The following is a 19,054-nucleotide window of genomic DNA, read 5'->3' on the forward strand; positions in this document are numbered from 1 at the left end:
AGTAAACTGCTGTGATTTGCAAACCACATGGTAATCTGTTAAGGAATTTTTAAATATGTACAAATCATTAGGATCAATGAGAGAACAGCAAATTAGAAAGAAGGAACGTGAAGTCGCTCAGTTGTCTCCAACTCTGTGACCCCAGGGACCATAGCCCACCAGGCTTATCTGTCCATGGAATTTTCCAGGCAAGAATACTTGACTGGGTTGCCATTTCCTACTCCAGGGGATCTTCCTGACTCGGGGATAGAACCCAGGTCTCCCACAATGCAGGCAGACGCTTTACCGTCTGAGCCTCCAGGGGTAGGCTAATTAGCAAATTAGCAGACATAAAATAAATGTACAAAAAAATCAACTGCCTTGCCACACACCCTGGTAAAAACTCACAAAACATAATTTTAAAACATTTGTAATCATGTGGCCAAGAAGAGCTACCCCTTGCTCAAGGTGAGGGGCGGTGACCCAGAGGAGCTACCCCACGCCTGAGGTCAGGGGAGGCGGCCGAAAGGAGCAACCCCACATCCAAGGAGCGGTGGCTGCACAGGCACAGGAGGGCTGAGAGGAGCTACTCCATGTTCAAGGTCAGGAGGGGTGGCTGTGAGGAGATACACCTCATCCAAGGTGAGGAGCAGCGGGTGTGCTTTGCTAGAGCAGCCGTGAAGAGATAACCCACATCCAAGGTAAGAGAAACCCAAATAAGACAGTAGGTATTGCGAGAGGCATTAGAGGGCAGACACACAAACCATAATCACAGAAAACTAGTCAATCTAATCACACGGACCACAGCCTTGTCTAACCCCAAACTAAGCCATGCCCTATGGGGCCACCCAAGATGGGCGGGTTATGGTGGAGAGGTCTGACAGAATATGGTCCACTGGAGAAGGGAATGGCAAACCACTTCAGTATTCTTGCCTTGAGAACGCCATGAACAGTATGAAAAGGCAAAATGATAGGATACTGAAAGAGAACTCCCCAGGTCGGTAGGTGCCCAATATGCTACTGGAGATCAGTGGAGAAATAACTCCAGAAAGAATGAAGGGATGGAGCCAAAGCAAAAACAATACCCAGTTGTGGATGTGACTGGTGATAGAAGCAAGGTCCAATGCTGTAAAGAGCAATATTGCACAGGAACCTGGAATGTTAGGTCCATGAATCAAGGCAAATTGGAAGTGGTCAAACAGGAGATGGCAAGAGTGAATGTTGACATTCTAGGAATCAGCCAACTAAAATGGACTGGAATGGGTGAATTTAACTCAGATGACCATTATATCTACTACTGCAGGCAGGAATCCCTTGGAAGAAATGGAGTAGCCATCATGGTCAACAAAAGAGTCCGAAATACAGTACTTGGATGCAATCTCAAAAACGACAGAATGATCTCTGTTCGTTTCCAAGCCAAACCAAATAATATCACAGTAATCCAAGTCTATGCCCCAACCAGTAATGCTGAAGAAGCTGAAGTTGAATGGTTCTATGAAGACCTACAAGACCTTTTAGAACTAACACCCAAAAAAGATGTCCTTTTCATTATAGGGGACTGGAATGCAAAAGTAGGAAGTCAAGAAACACCTGGGGTAACAGGCAAATTTGGCCTTGGAATATGAAATGAAGCAGGGCAAAGGCTAATAGAGTTTTGCCAAGAGAACACACTGATCATAACAAACACCCTCTTCCAACAACACAAGAGAAGACTCTACACGTGAACATCACCAGATGGTCAACACCAAAATCAGACTGATTATATTCTTTGGAGCCAAAATGGAGAAGCTCTATACAGTCAACAAAAACAAGACCGGGAGCTGACTGTGGCTCAGATCATGAAGTCCTTACTGCCAAATTCAGACTGAAGTTGAAGAAAGTAGGGAAATCCACTAGACCATTCAGGTATGACCTAAATCAAATTCCTTATGATGATACGGTGGAAGTGAGAAAGAGATCTAAGGGACTAGATCTGATAGACAGAGTGCCTGATGAACTATGGACTGAGGTTAGTGACATTGTACAGGAGACAGGGATCAAGACCATCCCCATGGAAAAGAAATGCAAAAAAAGCAAAATGGCTGTCTGGGGAGGCCTTACAAATAGCTGAGAAAAGAAGAGAAGTGAAAAGCAAAGGAGAAAAGGAAAGATATAACCATCTAAATGCAGAGTTCCAAAGAATAGCAAGGAGAGAGAAGAAAGCCTTCCTCAGCAATCAACTCAAAGAAATAGAGGAAAATAACAGAATGGGGAAGACTAGAGACCTCTTCAAGAAAATTAGAGATACCAAGGGAACATTTCATGCAAAGATGGGCTGGATAAAGGACAGAAATGGTATGGACCTAACAGAAGCAGAAGATATTAAGAAGTGGCAAGAATACACAGAAGAACTGTACAAAAAACATCTTCACGACCAAGATAATCATGATGGTGTGATCACTCACCTAGAGCCAGACATCCTGGAATGTGAAGTCAAGTGGGCATTAGAAAGCATCACTACGAACAAAGCTAGTGGAGGGGATGGAATTCCATTGAGCTATTTCAAATCCTGAAAGATGATGCTGTGAAAGTGCTGCACTCAATATGCCAGCAAGTTTGGAAAACTCAGCAGTGGCCACAGGACTGGAAAAGGTCAGTTTTCATTCCAATCCCAAAGAAAGGCAATGCCAAAGAATGCTCAAACTACCGCACAATTGCACTCATCTCACACGCTAGTAAAGTAATGCTCAAAATTCCCCAAGCCAGGCTTCAGCAATACGTGAACTGCGAACTTCCAGATGTTCAAGCTGGTTTTAGAAAAGGCAGAGGAACCAGAGATCAAATTGCCAACATCCGCTGGATCGTTGAAAAAGGAAGAGCGTTCCAGAAAAATATTTATTTCTGCTTTATTGACTATGCCAAAGCCTTTGACTGTGTGGATCACAATAAACTGTGGAAAATTCTGAAAGAGATGGGAATACCAGACCACCTGACCTGCCTCTTGAGAAACCTGTATGCAGGTCAGTTAGAACTGGACATGGAACAACAGACTGGTTCCTAATAGGAAAAGGAGTACATCAAGGCTGTATATCGTCACCCTGTTTATTTAACTTACATGCAGAGTACATCATGAGAAATGCTGGGCTGGAAGAAGCACAAGCTGGAATCAAGATTGCCAGGAGAAATATCAATAACCTCAGATATGCAGATGACACCACCCTCATGGCAGAAAGTGAAGAGGAACTAAAAAGCCTCTTGATCAAAGTGAAAGAGGAGAGTGAAAAAGTTGGCTTAAACCTCAACATTCAGAAAACAAAGATCATGGCATCTTGTCCCATCACTTCAGGGCAAATAGATGGGGAAACAGTGGAAACAGTGTCAGACTTTAGTTTTGGGGGCTCTGAAATCACTGCAGATGGTGACTGCAGCCATGAAAAGACGCTTATTCCTTGGAAGAAAAGTTATGACCAACCTAGATAGCATATTCAAAAGCACAGACATTACTTTGTCAACAAAGGTCCATCTAGTCAAGGCTATGGTTTTTCCAGTGGTCATGTATGCATGTGAGAGTTGGACTATGAAGAAAGCTGAGCGCCAAAGAATTGATGCTTTTAAAGGGACTCTTGAGAGTCCCTTGGACTGCAAGGAGATCCAACCAGTCCGTTCTAAAGGAGATCAGTCCTGGGTGTTCTTTGGATGGACTGTTGCTAAAGCTGAAACTCCAATACTTTGGCCATCTCATGCGAAAAGTTGACTCATTGGAAAAGACTCTGATGCTGGTGGGGATTGGGGGCAGGAGGAGAAGGGGACGACAGAGGATGAGATGGCTGGATGGTATCACCAACTCAATGGACATGAATTTGTGTGAACTCCTGGAGTTGGTGATGGACAGGGAGGCCTGGCGTGCTGCGGTTCATGGGGTCGCAAAGAGCCGGACACGACTGAGCAACTGAACTGAACTGAACTGACTGAACCACGTCAAAAAAGTATAACATGTCCAGGAGTAAATCTAAAAAATGATACAAATCTTTAGGAAATTATAAGATACCACTGATACACACTTTGAAAGAGCACAGTTTGGAAAACTCAACAATATAAAGATGTTGAGTCTCCACGCCCTACACCATTTAATCTACTGATTTGTAAGCTGAGTGAGTATTTTCATGGAGGATCAACAGACCGAAAAGAATAAAGCAGGGAAACTCACCTTCCCAAATATCAGGAATCACTGAAAACCTACACTGATTAAAACAGCTAACTGGCATAAAGGGAGACCCAAGGAACAGAGCAGAGAGCTCGGAAACATACCTACTCACTAAGGAAACCTGACTGAGTCCAAAGCTGGCATTAAATGGTTAATGGATCCACTTGAAAAAGAAAAAAGAATTTGAAACCCTGCTTAAAAGTATGTGCAAAAATTAGTTCCAGGTAGATTAAAGACCCAAATTAATGGACAAAAATACACTTCCGTAAAAGAACACATGGAATAGTTCAGTGACCGTGGCTAAGGAAAGTCTTAAGAAGATACAAAACGCCCACATCCTATGAGAGGACTGAACAGGGGCCACTTCAAAATAAAGAAAGCCTGTCCACTAAGGGATATCACAAGAGAACAGAAGCAAACAGACAAACCCAGAAACCAAGCCATAAACTCAGGGACATTTGCAACTAACAAAAACGGTAAAGGGTTACTGTCTATAGAATACAAAGAATTCCTCCAAATAAGTTAGAAAAAGACACAATCTAAGTGAAGAACAGGAGACACCACTGCAAGAGGGGGAGAGTACATGGCCAACCTAGAAACCGGAAGGCACCTGCATTTGGTTTTGTGGAAATAAATAAACTATTGATGGCTCCACAGAAGCTACAGGTGAATAGGATCTGCAGCCAAAATCCAAAACTTAAAGATTTTCTTGTAAAAAGATAAATAAATTGGATTCATGGGAAACTTTTATGGTGCACCCACCTTGTTGAAGACCCAGATCTCGCCATTAACGGTGGGCCTGGGCACCCCATGGCCGTTGTAGTGGAAGAGGACCCGCTCCTCCTTGGCATTTCGGCGTAAAGACGTGCAAAGCTTCTTTACTTCATCCACAGTCGGATCAAGGCTCTGCTTGTACCGCGCCTGTTGCAGGAGACAAAGATTAAGAAACTTACCATGGATTCATAAGAATACGTAAAACCTAAACTCCATCCTTTACTCTGAGTTTGCATTGAATGAATGCTGCACAAATGACCTCATGTCTCTCCATCTCCAGCTGGGATAATGCCTACTTCAGAGAGGTTGTGAACATTCATTTACTCAACAAATATTTATTGCGAAGATCCCATGAGATAAATAAGTAATGCCTGCCACACAGTAACACGAGTAAAAGGTAGCACCACTGTGATATCAAAAATATTTCTTAGCATTGAATCTCTTTGGAAAAACACTGGAATGTGGAAGAGGCAACTTACTTAAACACAGAAAGCTGTAACACATACAGCGGCAAGGGAGAATAGTTTCAAAAAGACAAGGTAAGAAAGCAAAATGCCCCTCTCTTGCTTAGTCATATTTGCCCAGCTTAGCCCCCTCCCACTACTCCTGCCTGGACCCTTGCTGATGAACCTAAAGAATACACAGAAATCAATAGCCATATATACATATACACACACAATCGAAAGATAGTTAAAGGACACAACTGTAAGGAACTCCCACTTCTAAGGCAACAAAGAAGATTAAACTTAACAAGAAATGCACAAAACTCTGAGAAGGAAATTTTATAAAACTCTCCTGGAAAACAGAAGGAAGCACGAACAAACTGGAGATGCTCCCAGCCTGGGGAAGATGCACCCACATTCTGAAGACACCAGTTCTCCCTAGGTTAAGAGTCCACAGTTTCCAATAAATATAACAACAAACTATTTCACGGAGCTGCTATTGAAGTTTGCATGGAAAATAAACATGCCAGAACAGCCAGGAAAACACTGAAAGGAGAGGTATGAGGAGTCCTGATCACCGAAGTTTCGACCTCCTCTGGGCCTCTGTAAGGAATCAAGAGAGGATCGGGGCCCAGAGAGACCAGACCGCCAGGGCTACTAGAGAGTCCAGAATTAAGTCCAAACATGTTTCCTCATGCAGTCACAATGTTACGAACACTGATTATATTTCATTAGAAACTGTGCTGACACCAAGAGAACCTGAGTCTGCCCCCTCTGCACAGCTATCCAGCTAGGATGTGTGAAGTCCTGGTTCCAGTGAAAGACCATTCAGTGCCCCCCGAGGTTAGTCCTAAACAAGAGGGTTGTTCTCCCCTACCACACATAAGGTCACAGGGTTGACATTACTCGGAGACATCAGTAAAGTTGGGGATTCGTTATTTCTGACCTTGGCTCCATCAAGGTCTTCTCCTGTGGGATGCAAAAAATGATTCAGCCTCATTTTCTTACCTATCACCCAGAAAGGACACATTAATGGACCAGCATGAAAGGCACTACAGATATTAATAATATACCTCCTGGGGCTTTATGGGAATTAATTAATATTTTTAAGGGCTTTGAAATGAGAAGCACTAAATTAAATGTCACTACACCACGTTAAGGTTTTGTTTCAAAACAAGAATGCCCAGGATAATGGCTCCGTGGCTGGAGGGAGTGCCGAGACACAGGAAGCATCTCACCATTTGGGAGATTCGTGACAACTGTAGCTGGGCATATTAGATGACAGTGCAAGCCTCTGAAATACTGCCTACTGTGCTGGGCATTGCTACTGTAAGTCCAAATCTCAAGACAGAATAAAATACAATGGTGGACATTTCGGGGGATGTGAGAGAGGAAGAGAACAGAAGACGGTACAACGGGAGGAAGGAGGAAAGGAAAACTGGCCCTGGGCTTAGTGAAGGGGCTGGGGCTCCAGACTTCACTTCCTTCCAGGTCTGTCTCCTGCTAACTCTAAATGCTAACAAAGCTAACAAAGCCTAAGCAGACTCTGCCTTCCCTGCGGAGGCGGCCCCTCCTCCTGCAGATTCCAGAGGCTACCAGTGTGGGGGCGGGGTGGGGGGTGACTCTGCTTCAAGACGCTCAGTGGGCAGCGGAGGCCCTTCTCCATCTGGTGAAGCCACGCATGGCACTGCTGTTGTGCCTGCAGGAGAGTAACAGCAGGGCCCGGGGAGGAGCAGGGGCTCTGCTGGGTGGTCTCACACCAGAACCCCATGAGGAAGAAACCTGCGCTACCGGAGCGGCACTGCCTGTGCTCCTCTGGGGTTTCTAGGAAAGAGTACTGTGCATTACTCGACTGGGAATGTGATTATGAATAACGTTATTTCCATCCTTCGATGGCAATAAGCAATACCTCAAGTTCAGAACCAAGAAACAGAAATGCCTGAGAGATTTTCTCAGAACTGTCCAGGAGGAATAAGCATACTGTTGGATTTTGGGCTGCTTCTGCCTCTGTTCCGGGGTCTTGCTAAGATTTCACCCTCGCCCTCTCCTTCCCAACTAGGAACAAAGGCTTTCAGGAAGCTGCTGGGCAGGGGGAAGGTCAGGTCTGCTCAAAGGACAGCTGTCTCAGGTGGTGTCCCATGTAAGAAAACTCCAAGCCCTTGGCAGTTCAGGAGCTTTATGCCACCACTTCTCATAAAACACTTAGCGTGCTACAGCCCTTTGCATCCTCACCATCACTACCGAGGCCAAGCCACTGAAACCACCACCACCACTACCATCATTATCAGCACCTCCAGAACCAACACCATCGTCACATCCCATCACCATCATCAGCACCACATCCCTCTCCCCTCTATCTGCTCCTCTCCTCTTCCCTCAGATTGCTCTGACTGTTGTCTCTTACCTCTTCCCAGGTCCATCCTCCTCTGTCAACCCTCTAATGTGGCTGTGACTCAGCTTCTCTTTTTTCACACTACATGCTCCTCCTGGGCAGCATCTCTGAACAAATCCATGGCCGAATTCCTTGTCGTGCTCCACATGTGCCCACCCTCTGGGCTCCCGGCCATAGTCACCGGCATCGGTCTGTACTGAGTCACTCAACCCACACCCCTCGGGCCTGTCCTTTTCGATGCTCTCCTTCTCACCTCTCCTTCATCCAGTAAGCCGAACATGTGGCTATACCACCTCTGCCTTCAGCAGGGGTCAAACAGCCCCCAACTCTCCCTAGGATTCCAGACCATCCTCTCCAAGTCTTTCCATTCAGTCACAGCCTTCCCGCTCAAACACACAGCAATCAGGCCACTTGCCCCTGAAAATCAAGTCCTCAGTGGGGGTGTCTGCTGCCCCCAAGACAGCCACCATGCCTGACCATGGCACAGACACCTTGGTCACCCCATCCCCACAGCCCTCTGCTCAGCCAGCATGTCTTTCCCAGGGCTCCTGAGCAAGCTGTGCCCTTTCACACAGACCCCAAAGCTACTCTGTTGTTAGGGAGAATACAAGGCGAGGTGTCGTGCAGCTCAAGCACACTGTCCAGTCCATTTGCATGTCTTATTTCTGTTGAAATGTTTTCACTATTTCATAGTAAGATGCTATCCTGTACAGTTTTTTTCCAGTGTTATCATTGTAAGACTGTTCCCTTAGCCCCCAATCTTTTAATAGAAAAACAAACAAACGAAAACCAACAACTGTTTACCTTTTAAGTTGAAATGGAAAACTTGAGTCCTTGAAGTGCAAGCAGGAGGCAGGACCCTCCTGTAAACAGGTGTTCAGTCTATAAATCCCCGCCCCCTACCCCGCCAGAATCCACTCAGCCCTAAAGGAAGTCACAGACACTGCGCTGGCTCTGAGCGTCACACCTATGGAAACAGGTGCAGTTTTCATCTAAAATGTAACCAGAGCCTTCCCAAACTCATCACCGAAAGGTGGATCAAAACCATCTCATGAAAAAAGAAGGCAGCCCAGAGCCCTTCAGCAGAGAGGGAGCAGAGCCCCTAGCCCAGCCTGGTGCCCAGCCTGCAGGCCTCACCTTGGCTTTCATGCTTATGCACCTGTGCAGCCTGAGTCTGGTCACTCAGTACAGGTAGAACCAAGTTTAGTTGCTTTTCAGAAATAAAAGGGAAGTCTGGGAACAGAAGTCTCCAATCATTTTCCAATTGGCTCCCACCTTTTCATATTATTCTGGAATTTTATGTCACATACAGAGATAGAATGTATAAGCCATCATACTGACCCCTTAGGAGGTCCCTGGCTCTGAGAGTGGCTGACAGATTAGGGCCATTCCACCTGCCCAGGTCATCACTAGAATAAGAGGCTCACGACACGTGCTCTGCAGAGATCTGATCTGACTTTGATTCATGTCTGCCTCAACAATCCAGGGCCCCTTTCTACCATTCATTAAGTAGTAATTTATTTTCTGTCTTCTAAGAATCTCTTTTCTTGACTCATAGTCCTCAAGGCTCCAGCACAGACTGTTCTAGCAATCTGCTCCACCCACTTCACAGTGTTAGCTGAGCAGTAGACACAAATATTTTCAGGTATCCCACTACCCACGCCCTGCCAAGATCTGCCAAGGGCAGTGATGTCTCAAAGGAGGCTTTGACTGCGTTAAGACAAGTGACTGAACCACCTCACCACAGCCCGCCCTAAAATCAAGTTCCAGTCCGTTTCCAGGCCTGACAGTAAAGCCACCAGCTGTCAATGCTCCATCGAGCCTCCAGGGAAAGACAGGCTGCAAGCAGGTCAAGTTTCAGTGAGGTCCCTTGGAAAGTTCTGGAGTCTTCCTGGTCACCTCCTGTCCACTCTCTCAGTACCCATGACAGCTCTACGGTGGCCTCTTTACCCTGGGTCTCTGTGCTGCCTCCACCCCTCCCCACTCAATACTGGAGATGAGTCGCACAGGAGTCAGGTGTGCCCAGTGGTGAGTCCCTCCCCTCTGCAAGAGCAGGGGTCCCTGATACAGAGGGCTTGGGTTCATCCCCAGATCAGTGATTTACCAGCCATTCAACTTGGGAAAGCTCACAAACCCAACCCAACCTCAATTTCCTCCTCCATAAAACAACTAAAATTCTACTGTCCCTGACTACTCCCCAGGCTGCGGGGACCACATGAGAAAGTACATGTCATTAAGCTGGAGGACATGGATGGAGCCTGGCACTGGTGCTGTACTTCTGATGTGCCAGCCTCTTGACCTTCAGACCCACTGTGCAAAGTAGGCGTTGTCATCATACCTGTCTCACAGATAGGGAGCTGGGGCACAGAGAGGTGCGGCAACTACCACGAGGTCACACAGCTGGCACGGGGCCAGCTGACTTCAGAATGGGCCCTGGGGGGGGGGGCAGGGCCCATTTTGAAGTCAGGAGCATGAGGACATCCATGGGAACTTGGAGACCAATGGTGAGCTTTCTTGTGTTGCTGCAAACTCGGGACAAGCAGGGAGGAGAAAGACAGACCAGCTGTCTCTGGCCATCCTCACGTGCCGGCATCCTGTCGTGCTTCAATATGACCCCTGGGCTCCGACACCCCACTAACAGGAAGGCCTTCCTCTCAAGAAGGGCTGATAGCCTGAGCACCTGCCCTGTTTGAGCAGCGAAGATGGGAACTGCTTGGGAGACTGAGAATAGCTTAAGTCACTCAAGGCTACTGATTTTTCCAAATAATTCCACATCAGCACTGACTCCCTCCTTAGATTAATGCCAGACTACCTCCAAGCAATATCAATAACTGCTAGTGACCTAGAACAGTCAAAATTTACTAATCTGCCTGGTGGGCAGAGAAGGAGAACACTCAGAATGTAACAAGCTGTATGCAGCAAGTGGAGGGGGCGGGAGAGGGGAGACTGAACCTCAGTCCCTAGGGCCAGGGCATTCACTGGATACAGGAATATGGGCAACCCAAACCTGCAGTTGTGCTCTGAGCCACTGCTACAGCTGCAGAGAACTTCTGGAAATAGCTCATATACGTTATGTTTAGCAGGAACAAAATGAACAAAGGGAACAAACAAATACCTAGCAGAGTGAGGAGGAAATAGGTATCATTAAATGGCTGCCAAACCAGGTCAGGATAGCGGTCTGCTGGGGTGTGCCCACCACCTCGAGCCAAGCTGGAATTCACTCAGAGGAACAGCCACCAAACTGACTCATGAGAAGGTGTCCCTGCTTTATACTTCCTACCATCAGAGTCCACTCTGAGTCAAGCACCAAACAGGGCTGCCCCAGGGTCCAGGAGCCCACAGGGGGGTCGAACTCTCAGAGTCTGTATCTCTAGCTAGTCTATGGCCATAAATTCAAACTTTCATCTGCCATAAGAAGCATTCTTGCTAACCCTATTCATTTACTTTTCAAAGAAATTTCTCATTTCTTATTAGATTTCTTATAATGTTCAAGATCATGTCTGTAGAGGTTAGTCTGATTTCTTCATGGAGGCTCAGAAATCTGTGCGTGACAGGACAGGATGAGCTGCTGGCTCCAAGACAGCTCTGGAGGACCCCAGTGACCTCTGAGCAGGGCCCCAGCCTCCACATTGAAAGTCGAAGAAGTCTGCCTTCCGGGTCTGCGCTCATCTGCTCCACAGAATGTTTTCCAGAATACTAGTTTGGATAATTTCATCGCCCCATGGCAAAATGCCCTGGCTTCTCTCCACTCACTCACCAGTACAACCTGATTTCCACCCTGAGTGGGAGGAGAGCGGCTGTGCCTGTAGCGCCCAGGCCTCGGCACTAGAGCTCCCAGGGCCAGGGAAGCCCTGCTGGCAGGCACGTGTGGGTGAGAAATGCTGAACGCTAGCACTGAAGGGTCACTATGCAAGGTCAGAGTAACTCCTGGTGTTTTCAACATGTATCTTCCCAATAAGGACAGTTTTACATGAAATCTATAAAATCACTGCCTCTCTTTCCTTTATATATTATTCAATAACAATTTTCTCTTCCTTCCTTAATTTGCAAAAGAGGCAGGAGAGAACAAGAAGAGGTGGTTTAGTATTCAAAGTCCAGAAATAGCAACCACAGCTTTGAGATGGGGTCTGAGTTCACTTGTGAAATAAAAGGCTCATGTGGTCTCTGCAGACATGCTTAGACTCTCCCCTCAGTGGATGTGAGAAACACTGTTGTCATCAGGAAGCAGTTCTGTCCCCCAGGGCACATTTGGTCTGGAAGTAGGCCTGGCTGGTACAATGTGGGGTGGTGGTAGTTCTCTTGGCATCTGATGCGTAAATGTCAGGGAAGGTGCTAAATACCCTACACCTATGCTCACAGCATGTGGGGACATTACTGCCACAAAGATAAATTATCTGGCCCAAAATGTCAACACTGCTGGGTTTGAGAAAGCCTGCTTTAGAGGGAAAATATGAAGCTTTGATGTTAATGAGGACACACTGATTCTAATCTAACAAAGTTGAAAAAAAGCAAGGTGAAGAAAAATGTATTTAATATACGACCATTTATCTAAGAGGGTAACAAATGTGTGTAAATATATATACATTATATATGCATATACTGTTCAATATATACTGCTCAGCAATACGTGAAGCGTGAACTTCCAGACGTTCAAGCTGGTTTTAGAAAAGGCAGAGGAACCAGAGACCAAATTACCAACAACCGCTGCATCACTGAAAAAGAAGGGAGTTCCAGAAAGACATCTATTTCTATTGACTATGCCAAAGGCTCTGACTGTGTGGATCACAATAAACTGTGGAAAATTCTGAAAGACATGGGAATACCAGACCACCTGACCTGCCTCTTGAGAAACCTGTATGCAGGTCAGGAAGCAACAGTTGGAACTGGACATGGAACAACAGACTGGTTCCAAATAGGAAAAGGAGTACGTCAAGGCTGTATATTGTCACCCTGCTTATTTAACTTCTATGCAGAGTACATCATGAGAAACGCTGGGTGGAGGAAGCACAAGCTGGAATCAAGATTGCCGGGAGAAATATCAATAACCTCAGATATGCAGATGACACCACCCTTATGGCAGAAAGTGAAGAGGAACTAAAAAGCCTCTTGATCAAAGTGAAAGAGGAGAGTGAAAAAGCTGGCTTAAAGCTCAACATTCAGAAAACTAACATCATGGCATTTGGTCCCATCACTTCATGAGAAATAGATGGGGAAACAGTGGCAACAGTGGCTGACTTTTTCTGGGCTCCAAGACTGCTGCAGATGGTGACTGCAGCCATGAAATTAAAAGACGCTTACTCCTTGGAAGAAAAGTTATGACCAACCTAGACAGCATATTAAAAAGCAGAGACATTACTTTGTCAACCAAGGTCTGCCTAGTCAAGGCTATGGTTTTTCCAGTGGTCATGGATGGATATGACAGTTGGACTATCAAGAAAGCTAAGCACCAGAGAATTGCTGCTTTTAAACTGTGGTGTTGGAGAAGACTCTTGAGAGTCCCTTGGACTGCAAGGAGATCCAACCAGTCCATCCTAAACGAGATCAGGCCTGGGTGTTCATTGGAAGGACTGATGTTGAAGCTGAAACTCCAGTACTTTGGCCACCTGATGCGAAGAGCTGACTCACTGGAAAAGACCCTGATGCTAGGAAAAATTGAGGGCAGGAGGAGAAGGGGACGACAGAGGATGAGATGGTTAGATGGCATTACCGACTCAATGGACATGAGTTTGGGTAAACTCCAGGAGTTGGTGATGGACAGGGAGGCCTGGCGTGCTGCAGTTCATGGGGTCGCAAAGAGTCAGACATGACTGAGCGACTGAACTGAATCGAACTGATACTGTTTAAACATTTAAATGATTACCTAGAGAAGAAAGGGGGACAGAGGACGGCAAGGACGGGAATAGAAGCCAGACTTGGATCCACCTGTCAAAGCAGGGAACACGGGTTTGATTCCAGGTCTGGGAAGATTTCACATGCCATGGAGCAACTAAGCCCATGCACCAAAACAACTGAGCCTGTGTGCCTAGAGTCCGTGCTCTGCAACAAGAGAAGCCACAGTGAGAAGCCCACTTACCACCACTGGAGAGTAGCCCCCAATTGCTGCTGCAACCACAGAAAGCCTGAGCAAAGCAATGAACACCCAATGTAGCCAAAGATAAATAAATAAATACATTTAAAAAAATTTTAAGCAGTTCCTAAAAAATTCTAAGTAAAATGAGACAAATGAACCTAATTGTGTGTTCAACTGGCTACATAACCAGGCAGACAGGGACTCTTCAGTGTGACTCTATCTACACCCTGATATCAGAAAGAACGGAACACACTTCGTGTACAGTTGGCAGTAATGGTATCAGAAACGCTGGTTTTGCTTCCGGAAAGGGCTGAGTGTAGGGTGGGATGGTATACCTAAGCACTTCAACAGCAGTACTTAGGTGGTGTCCACGGAGAACGTCAATGCTCGGGGTGGAAGAAACAGATACAGCTTAAAGACAAAGGGGATTAACTAAAAAAACCCTGCAGTCCTGAAGCTGAGTCAGCAAGAGCTCAAAACGCATTCCGTCTTTAAAACAGAGAGGAAGAGCACATGGTAGAGACTGGGCATGAGCAGCGGGCACCTTCGGGCTCAGGTTCAGCTCTAGGTAACAATGCCGATTAGAGGGAACCAGTGAACCCTAGAGACGCGGCTGAACTGAGGCCTGGAGCAGAGGATGTACAGGATGAGTACACAACATCCCGTCTGCCATACAAGATAGGAAAGAAGTGATCAAAGACTTCCAGACCTGTGTCAAAGAGAACCAGGAGCCAATTTAAAGAGGCTTTAAGTGGCCAAAGAGAAAACATGAGCATCAATGATTAACAAACGCAACAAATTTTATTGCACATGCAAGATAATGGAACGCATACCCCGTACCCGTTACCTCTGGGAGAAGGGCATTCATTATTTTGCAGTGGGGTAAAAAAAAAAAAAAAAAAGCATTCATATTGGCTTTCCTATATGAGCTATATCCCAAGATACCCAAATAATAGATGAGAGGAAATTCCTCTTCTTAGCAATATACGAGTTAACAGACAAAGGGGAATAATAGAGCACCACCTTTTTACAACCTCCAATGGATGGGTCCAGGTAACGATCGCCAGTGGCTGCTAACTTTACAGAGAGAAGACAAATCATTCATCATACGTATCCTAAAGGAAGTACAGAGCATCACCTATGGAGTGTTGTGTCCCCAAAGCTCCCTCCAACTGGAAGAATCTGGTCAATCCTGAGGGGTGAGGGAAGGGTTGGCAGAATTCAGACTTCAAGGAATTCTATAGGGCATATAACCTGATTACTTCAATCAATATTTGCAGGAAGAAGCAGAGATAGATAACTGGAACAGGATGAGAGAGGGGCTTTTAGACAAATTCTATGGATTAATGTATCTACCTTACGTTCTGATTCAAATAAACAAACTGTGTGTGTGCGTGCGTGTAGTTTTTTAAAGTTATAATTACCTTCAAGATACACTTTAATATTTACAGATGAAATTATATGATGTCTGGGATTTGCTTCAAAATAAGCCAAGGGAGTGGGTGGGAGAGGGGGGTGGGTGGTGGCACAGATGAAAGAGGACTAGAACAAGCTGATAACTACTGAAGAGATGGGGAGATATGAAAATTTTCCACAATAAAAAGCTTTAAAATTAACAAATGAATAAGCCACAGAAACAAACAGGCAAACAAGCAAACAGCATTTCAAAATGTTGCCATAATTAAAATGGAACTCCCCTAGAATTGTTTTTATGCATAACTTAGGGTCAAAATTGGCTATTTTTGATTAAAGTTTGTTTATATGAAGCATTTTGGACAGACATCTAATGAAGGTGTTCAGACAGGTGAAAAACTCATGTGTTTTTGCCAATAATCTGAAAGATTAACATACCTGGGAAAAAAGTTTCATAAACGTAACACAGATATTAGGATGTCTCAGAAACCCTTCTCGTGTTTCATACAAATAAGGAAGTATAATAATGGTTCAGCTTACTCAGAACTAGTGCTGATTTTTCACCGTGGGTCACATTTCCCAGCTGACCAACAAATGCTGTTTTGCGCAGCCAGTGCCTCTAACGGGGTTGACAAAGCATTCCAGCCACATCATCTCCTCTGTCTGCATTACAAAAGCACTCATCGTCCTGCATTGGAGGCTAGACTCTGGGAGCAGGCCTGTACCCCATCGTGCTCATTAGAGGCCAGCAAGCCAGGGGAGCACAGGACAGTTGGGGCACAGGGCCCGCGGTCCCTGCCAGGCAGTCTGTGGGTTCTGTGAGTAAACAAGGGAGTGACCATCATGCAAGCTGAGGCGCGCAGCAGTGTCTCTAGAAGCAATGCTGCCATGCAGTTTGTGCTGTCTGTGAGTGAGAGGAGTATCAGCTGGCCTGGGGAGGTATCCTACTTGCTTTTAAGGGCGAGCTAAGGAACACAACAAAGGTCCGTCTAGTCAAGGCTATAGTTTTTCCAATGGTCATGTATGGATGTGAGAGTTGGACTGTGAAGAAAGCTGAGAGCTGAAGAATTGATGCTTTTGAACTGTGGTGTTGGAGAAGACTCTTGAGAGTCCCCTGGACTGCAAGGATATCCAACCAGTCCATTCTAAAGGAGATCAGTCCTGGGTGTTCTTTGGAAGGACTGATGCTAAAGCTGAAACTCCAATACTTTGGCCACCTGACGCGAAGAGCTGACTCATTGGAAAAGACTGATGGTGGGAGGGATTGGGGGCAGGAGGAGAAGGGGATGACAGAGGATGAGATGGTTAGATGGCATCACCAACTCAATGGACATGAGTTTGAGTGAACTCCGGGAGTTGGTGATGGACAGGGAGGCCTGGCGTGCTGCGATTCATGGGGTTGCAAAGAGCTGGACACGACTGAGCAACTGAACTGAACTGAAGGAACACAAAATGTGAGATAATCAAATAAATGTTTATAAATACTCAGAGTAACATTTTTAGGCAGTCATGCCCAGAATCAGAAATGCCACTTGCTAATACTTACCTGGCAACCCCTCAGAATGGCAGTGGCCAGCTGCTGTTTTGTATAACAGGCCACTACAGGGCCAGCTTCACAGAGAGGGGCTTCTGTGTGCACCACACAGCCCACTAACCCTCCTCACCCCCAGGGCTCAGGGCTGGGGAGCAGAGGCTGGGCTTCAGCATCTCTTGTCCAGTCAGGATGCAGCCATGAGCTGGCAAAAGACTACATTCTTGCCACTGCCCTAGAGATACATCTAGACTCAGGAATAGGAACAGAGAAACTAATAAAACAAGATGGGCAGTGAGTCACATTCCCTGCCTTCCTCGCCCCTTTGTCTCTCCGGCTCAGCACACCTTGTCCCACCAGACAGGCTGGTGGGGAGGAAGAAATTTTCCTTTACCCTTCTAGGTCTTTCTGACTGGACTAAGAATTAAACTGACGTGACTGTTTAACAGGAGAAAATCAAACAAAAGTTTAATACCACATATACATGGGAGAGGGGCTACCCAGGTAGCACAGTGGTGAAGAACCTGACTGCCAATGCAGGAGACACAAGAGACTCGGGTTTGATCCCTGAGTTGGGAAGATCTGGAGGAGGAAATTGCATCCCACTCCAGTATTCTTGCCTGGAAAATCCCATGGACAAGAAGCCTAGTAGGCTACAGTCCATAGGGTCACAAAAGGTTGGATATAACTGAGTGACTGAGTTCACACACACAGTACATGCATGGTAGAGACCCAGGAAAACTGAGGAACTCACTAAAACAGCTGAAGCCCTCGCCTCAGTTTACCATCTTCAGCTAAAGACAAGAGAGAACGTTGGTGGTGGGGACTTCAAAGGCGAAGAAGGCAATTCAGGCAGAGACTAAAAAGTTAATGTTTGGTAAACAAATGTCTACTGGGCCCTGCATAGACAATGGGATACAGAGAGGGATTTAACAGACAGACTTTGATGGGTTCAGGTTTATACTGTACTTATCTATGGGGGTGGCTCCCTTCCTCTAACAGGGAAGCTTCTCGTTCCTCTAACTGAATCTCCAGTCTTAAGGTTCAAGGGAAGGTCTAAGTTTCTTCCTGAGTCTTTTGGGCATCGGTCATCCATTGCTCTCAGTTTAAAATAATCTGCATGCCAAAGAGACATTTGGGGGTGGCAAATTTTGTCCTCCTACAAGGCTGAATGTTTCCAGGCATCAAGCCCAAGCAGGGAGATCTGAGGACAAGCCAGCTGAAAGGCTTCTCGAACAGTTTTCTCACAAAGAGAATGGCTGTTCCTCCTCCTTTCTCCCTTTGAACACAACTCTATGGATGTGATGTTTGGAGCTGCAACAGCCATCTTGTGATCCTGAGGGCAGTCAAGAAAACAGAAAATCTTCCAGAATCTTGATGCTACTAAACCATATATATATCCAATCCTGAAACCATTTATCTTCAAACTTCACAATAAACTTTTATTTGCTGAACCAGAGAAAAAGTACATATAATGGCTGAGAGAATGAACTCTGGGGACAGAGAGAATTGCAGCTCATACTAGGTTTGTGATCTTGGCAGATTATTTAACTTCTCCAAACCTCCATTTCTTTATCTGCAAAATGGAAAGACAGGGGTGGGAAAAAGAGGGAGCTCACAGTTTTTGTGAAGATTAAATGAGTTAATACATAAAAGCTCTTGGAATAGTGTCTGGCACACACTACCCATTATTGGAATGGTTAAAAATGTTACTTGTTAACTGGAGCATTCCAACTAATCAATTTCCTTCTCCCAGCCCAACACCATGTCCTCAGTCCTGAGCCCTCCTTCTATGCTCTGCCCCCTAAACTCCCCATTCCTAAAGTATTCTGACTACTTTTTTGCAGATGTCTCTGAAACACAGGCAACCAGCCCTGGTTCCTCTCCTATTGCTCCCAGCGCCGCCTACTCCGCCTACTCTGTGTGCATGGTCTCCTTCAACCTGATGCCTCCTCCTGACTCCCTATTTCTTTGCATTTCTCCTAACACTGAACACACTGGCTCACACGTACTGAACAGTCAGTCACTTAATATGAAACATACATTAAGTGACCGAATGTGTTATGTGTTTGTACTCAGTTGTGTCCTACTCTTTAAGACCCTATGTTCTGTAGCCCACCAGGCTCCTCTGTCCCTGGGATTTTCCAGGCAATACGGGAGTGGGTTGCCATTTCCTTCTCCACGGGATCTTCCAGACCCAGGGATTGAACCCGCTTCTCTTGCATCTCCAGGACTGGTAGGTAGATTCTTTACCACTGTGCCACCTGGG

General features: G+C 45.9%; 1 protein-coding gene across 2 annotated transcripts in view; it reads right to left on the minus strand.

Annotated features, from left to right (window-relative positions):
• Positions 1 to 19,054, minus strand: part of RPTOR (regulatory associated protein of MTOR complex 1) — a 321,928-nt gene that overhangs the window by 183,921 nt on the left and 118,953 nt on the right. For both annotated transcript variants that reach the window (XM_068976432.1, XM_068976431.1), the window contains exon 4: positions 4,925 to 5,083. In XM_068976432.1, the coding sequence (XP_068832533.1) occupies positions 4,925 to 5,083 (159 nt within the window). The remainder of the gene's footprint in view (positions 1 to 4,924; positions 5,084 to 19,054) is intronic.

This window comes from Capricornis sumatraensis, chromosome 8, assembly GCF_032405125.1.
Source record: "Capricornis sumatraensis isolate serow.1 chromosome 8, serow.2, whole genome shotgun sequence".
In the NCBI taxonomy this organism is placed as follows: Eukaryota; Metazoa; Chordata; class Mammalia; order Artiodactyla; family Bovidae; genus Capricornis; species Capricornis sumatraensis.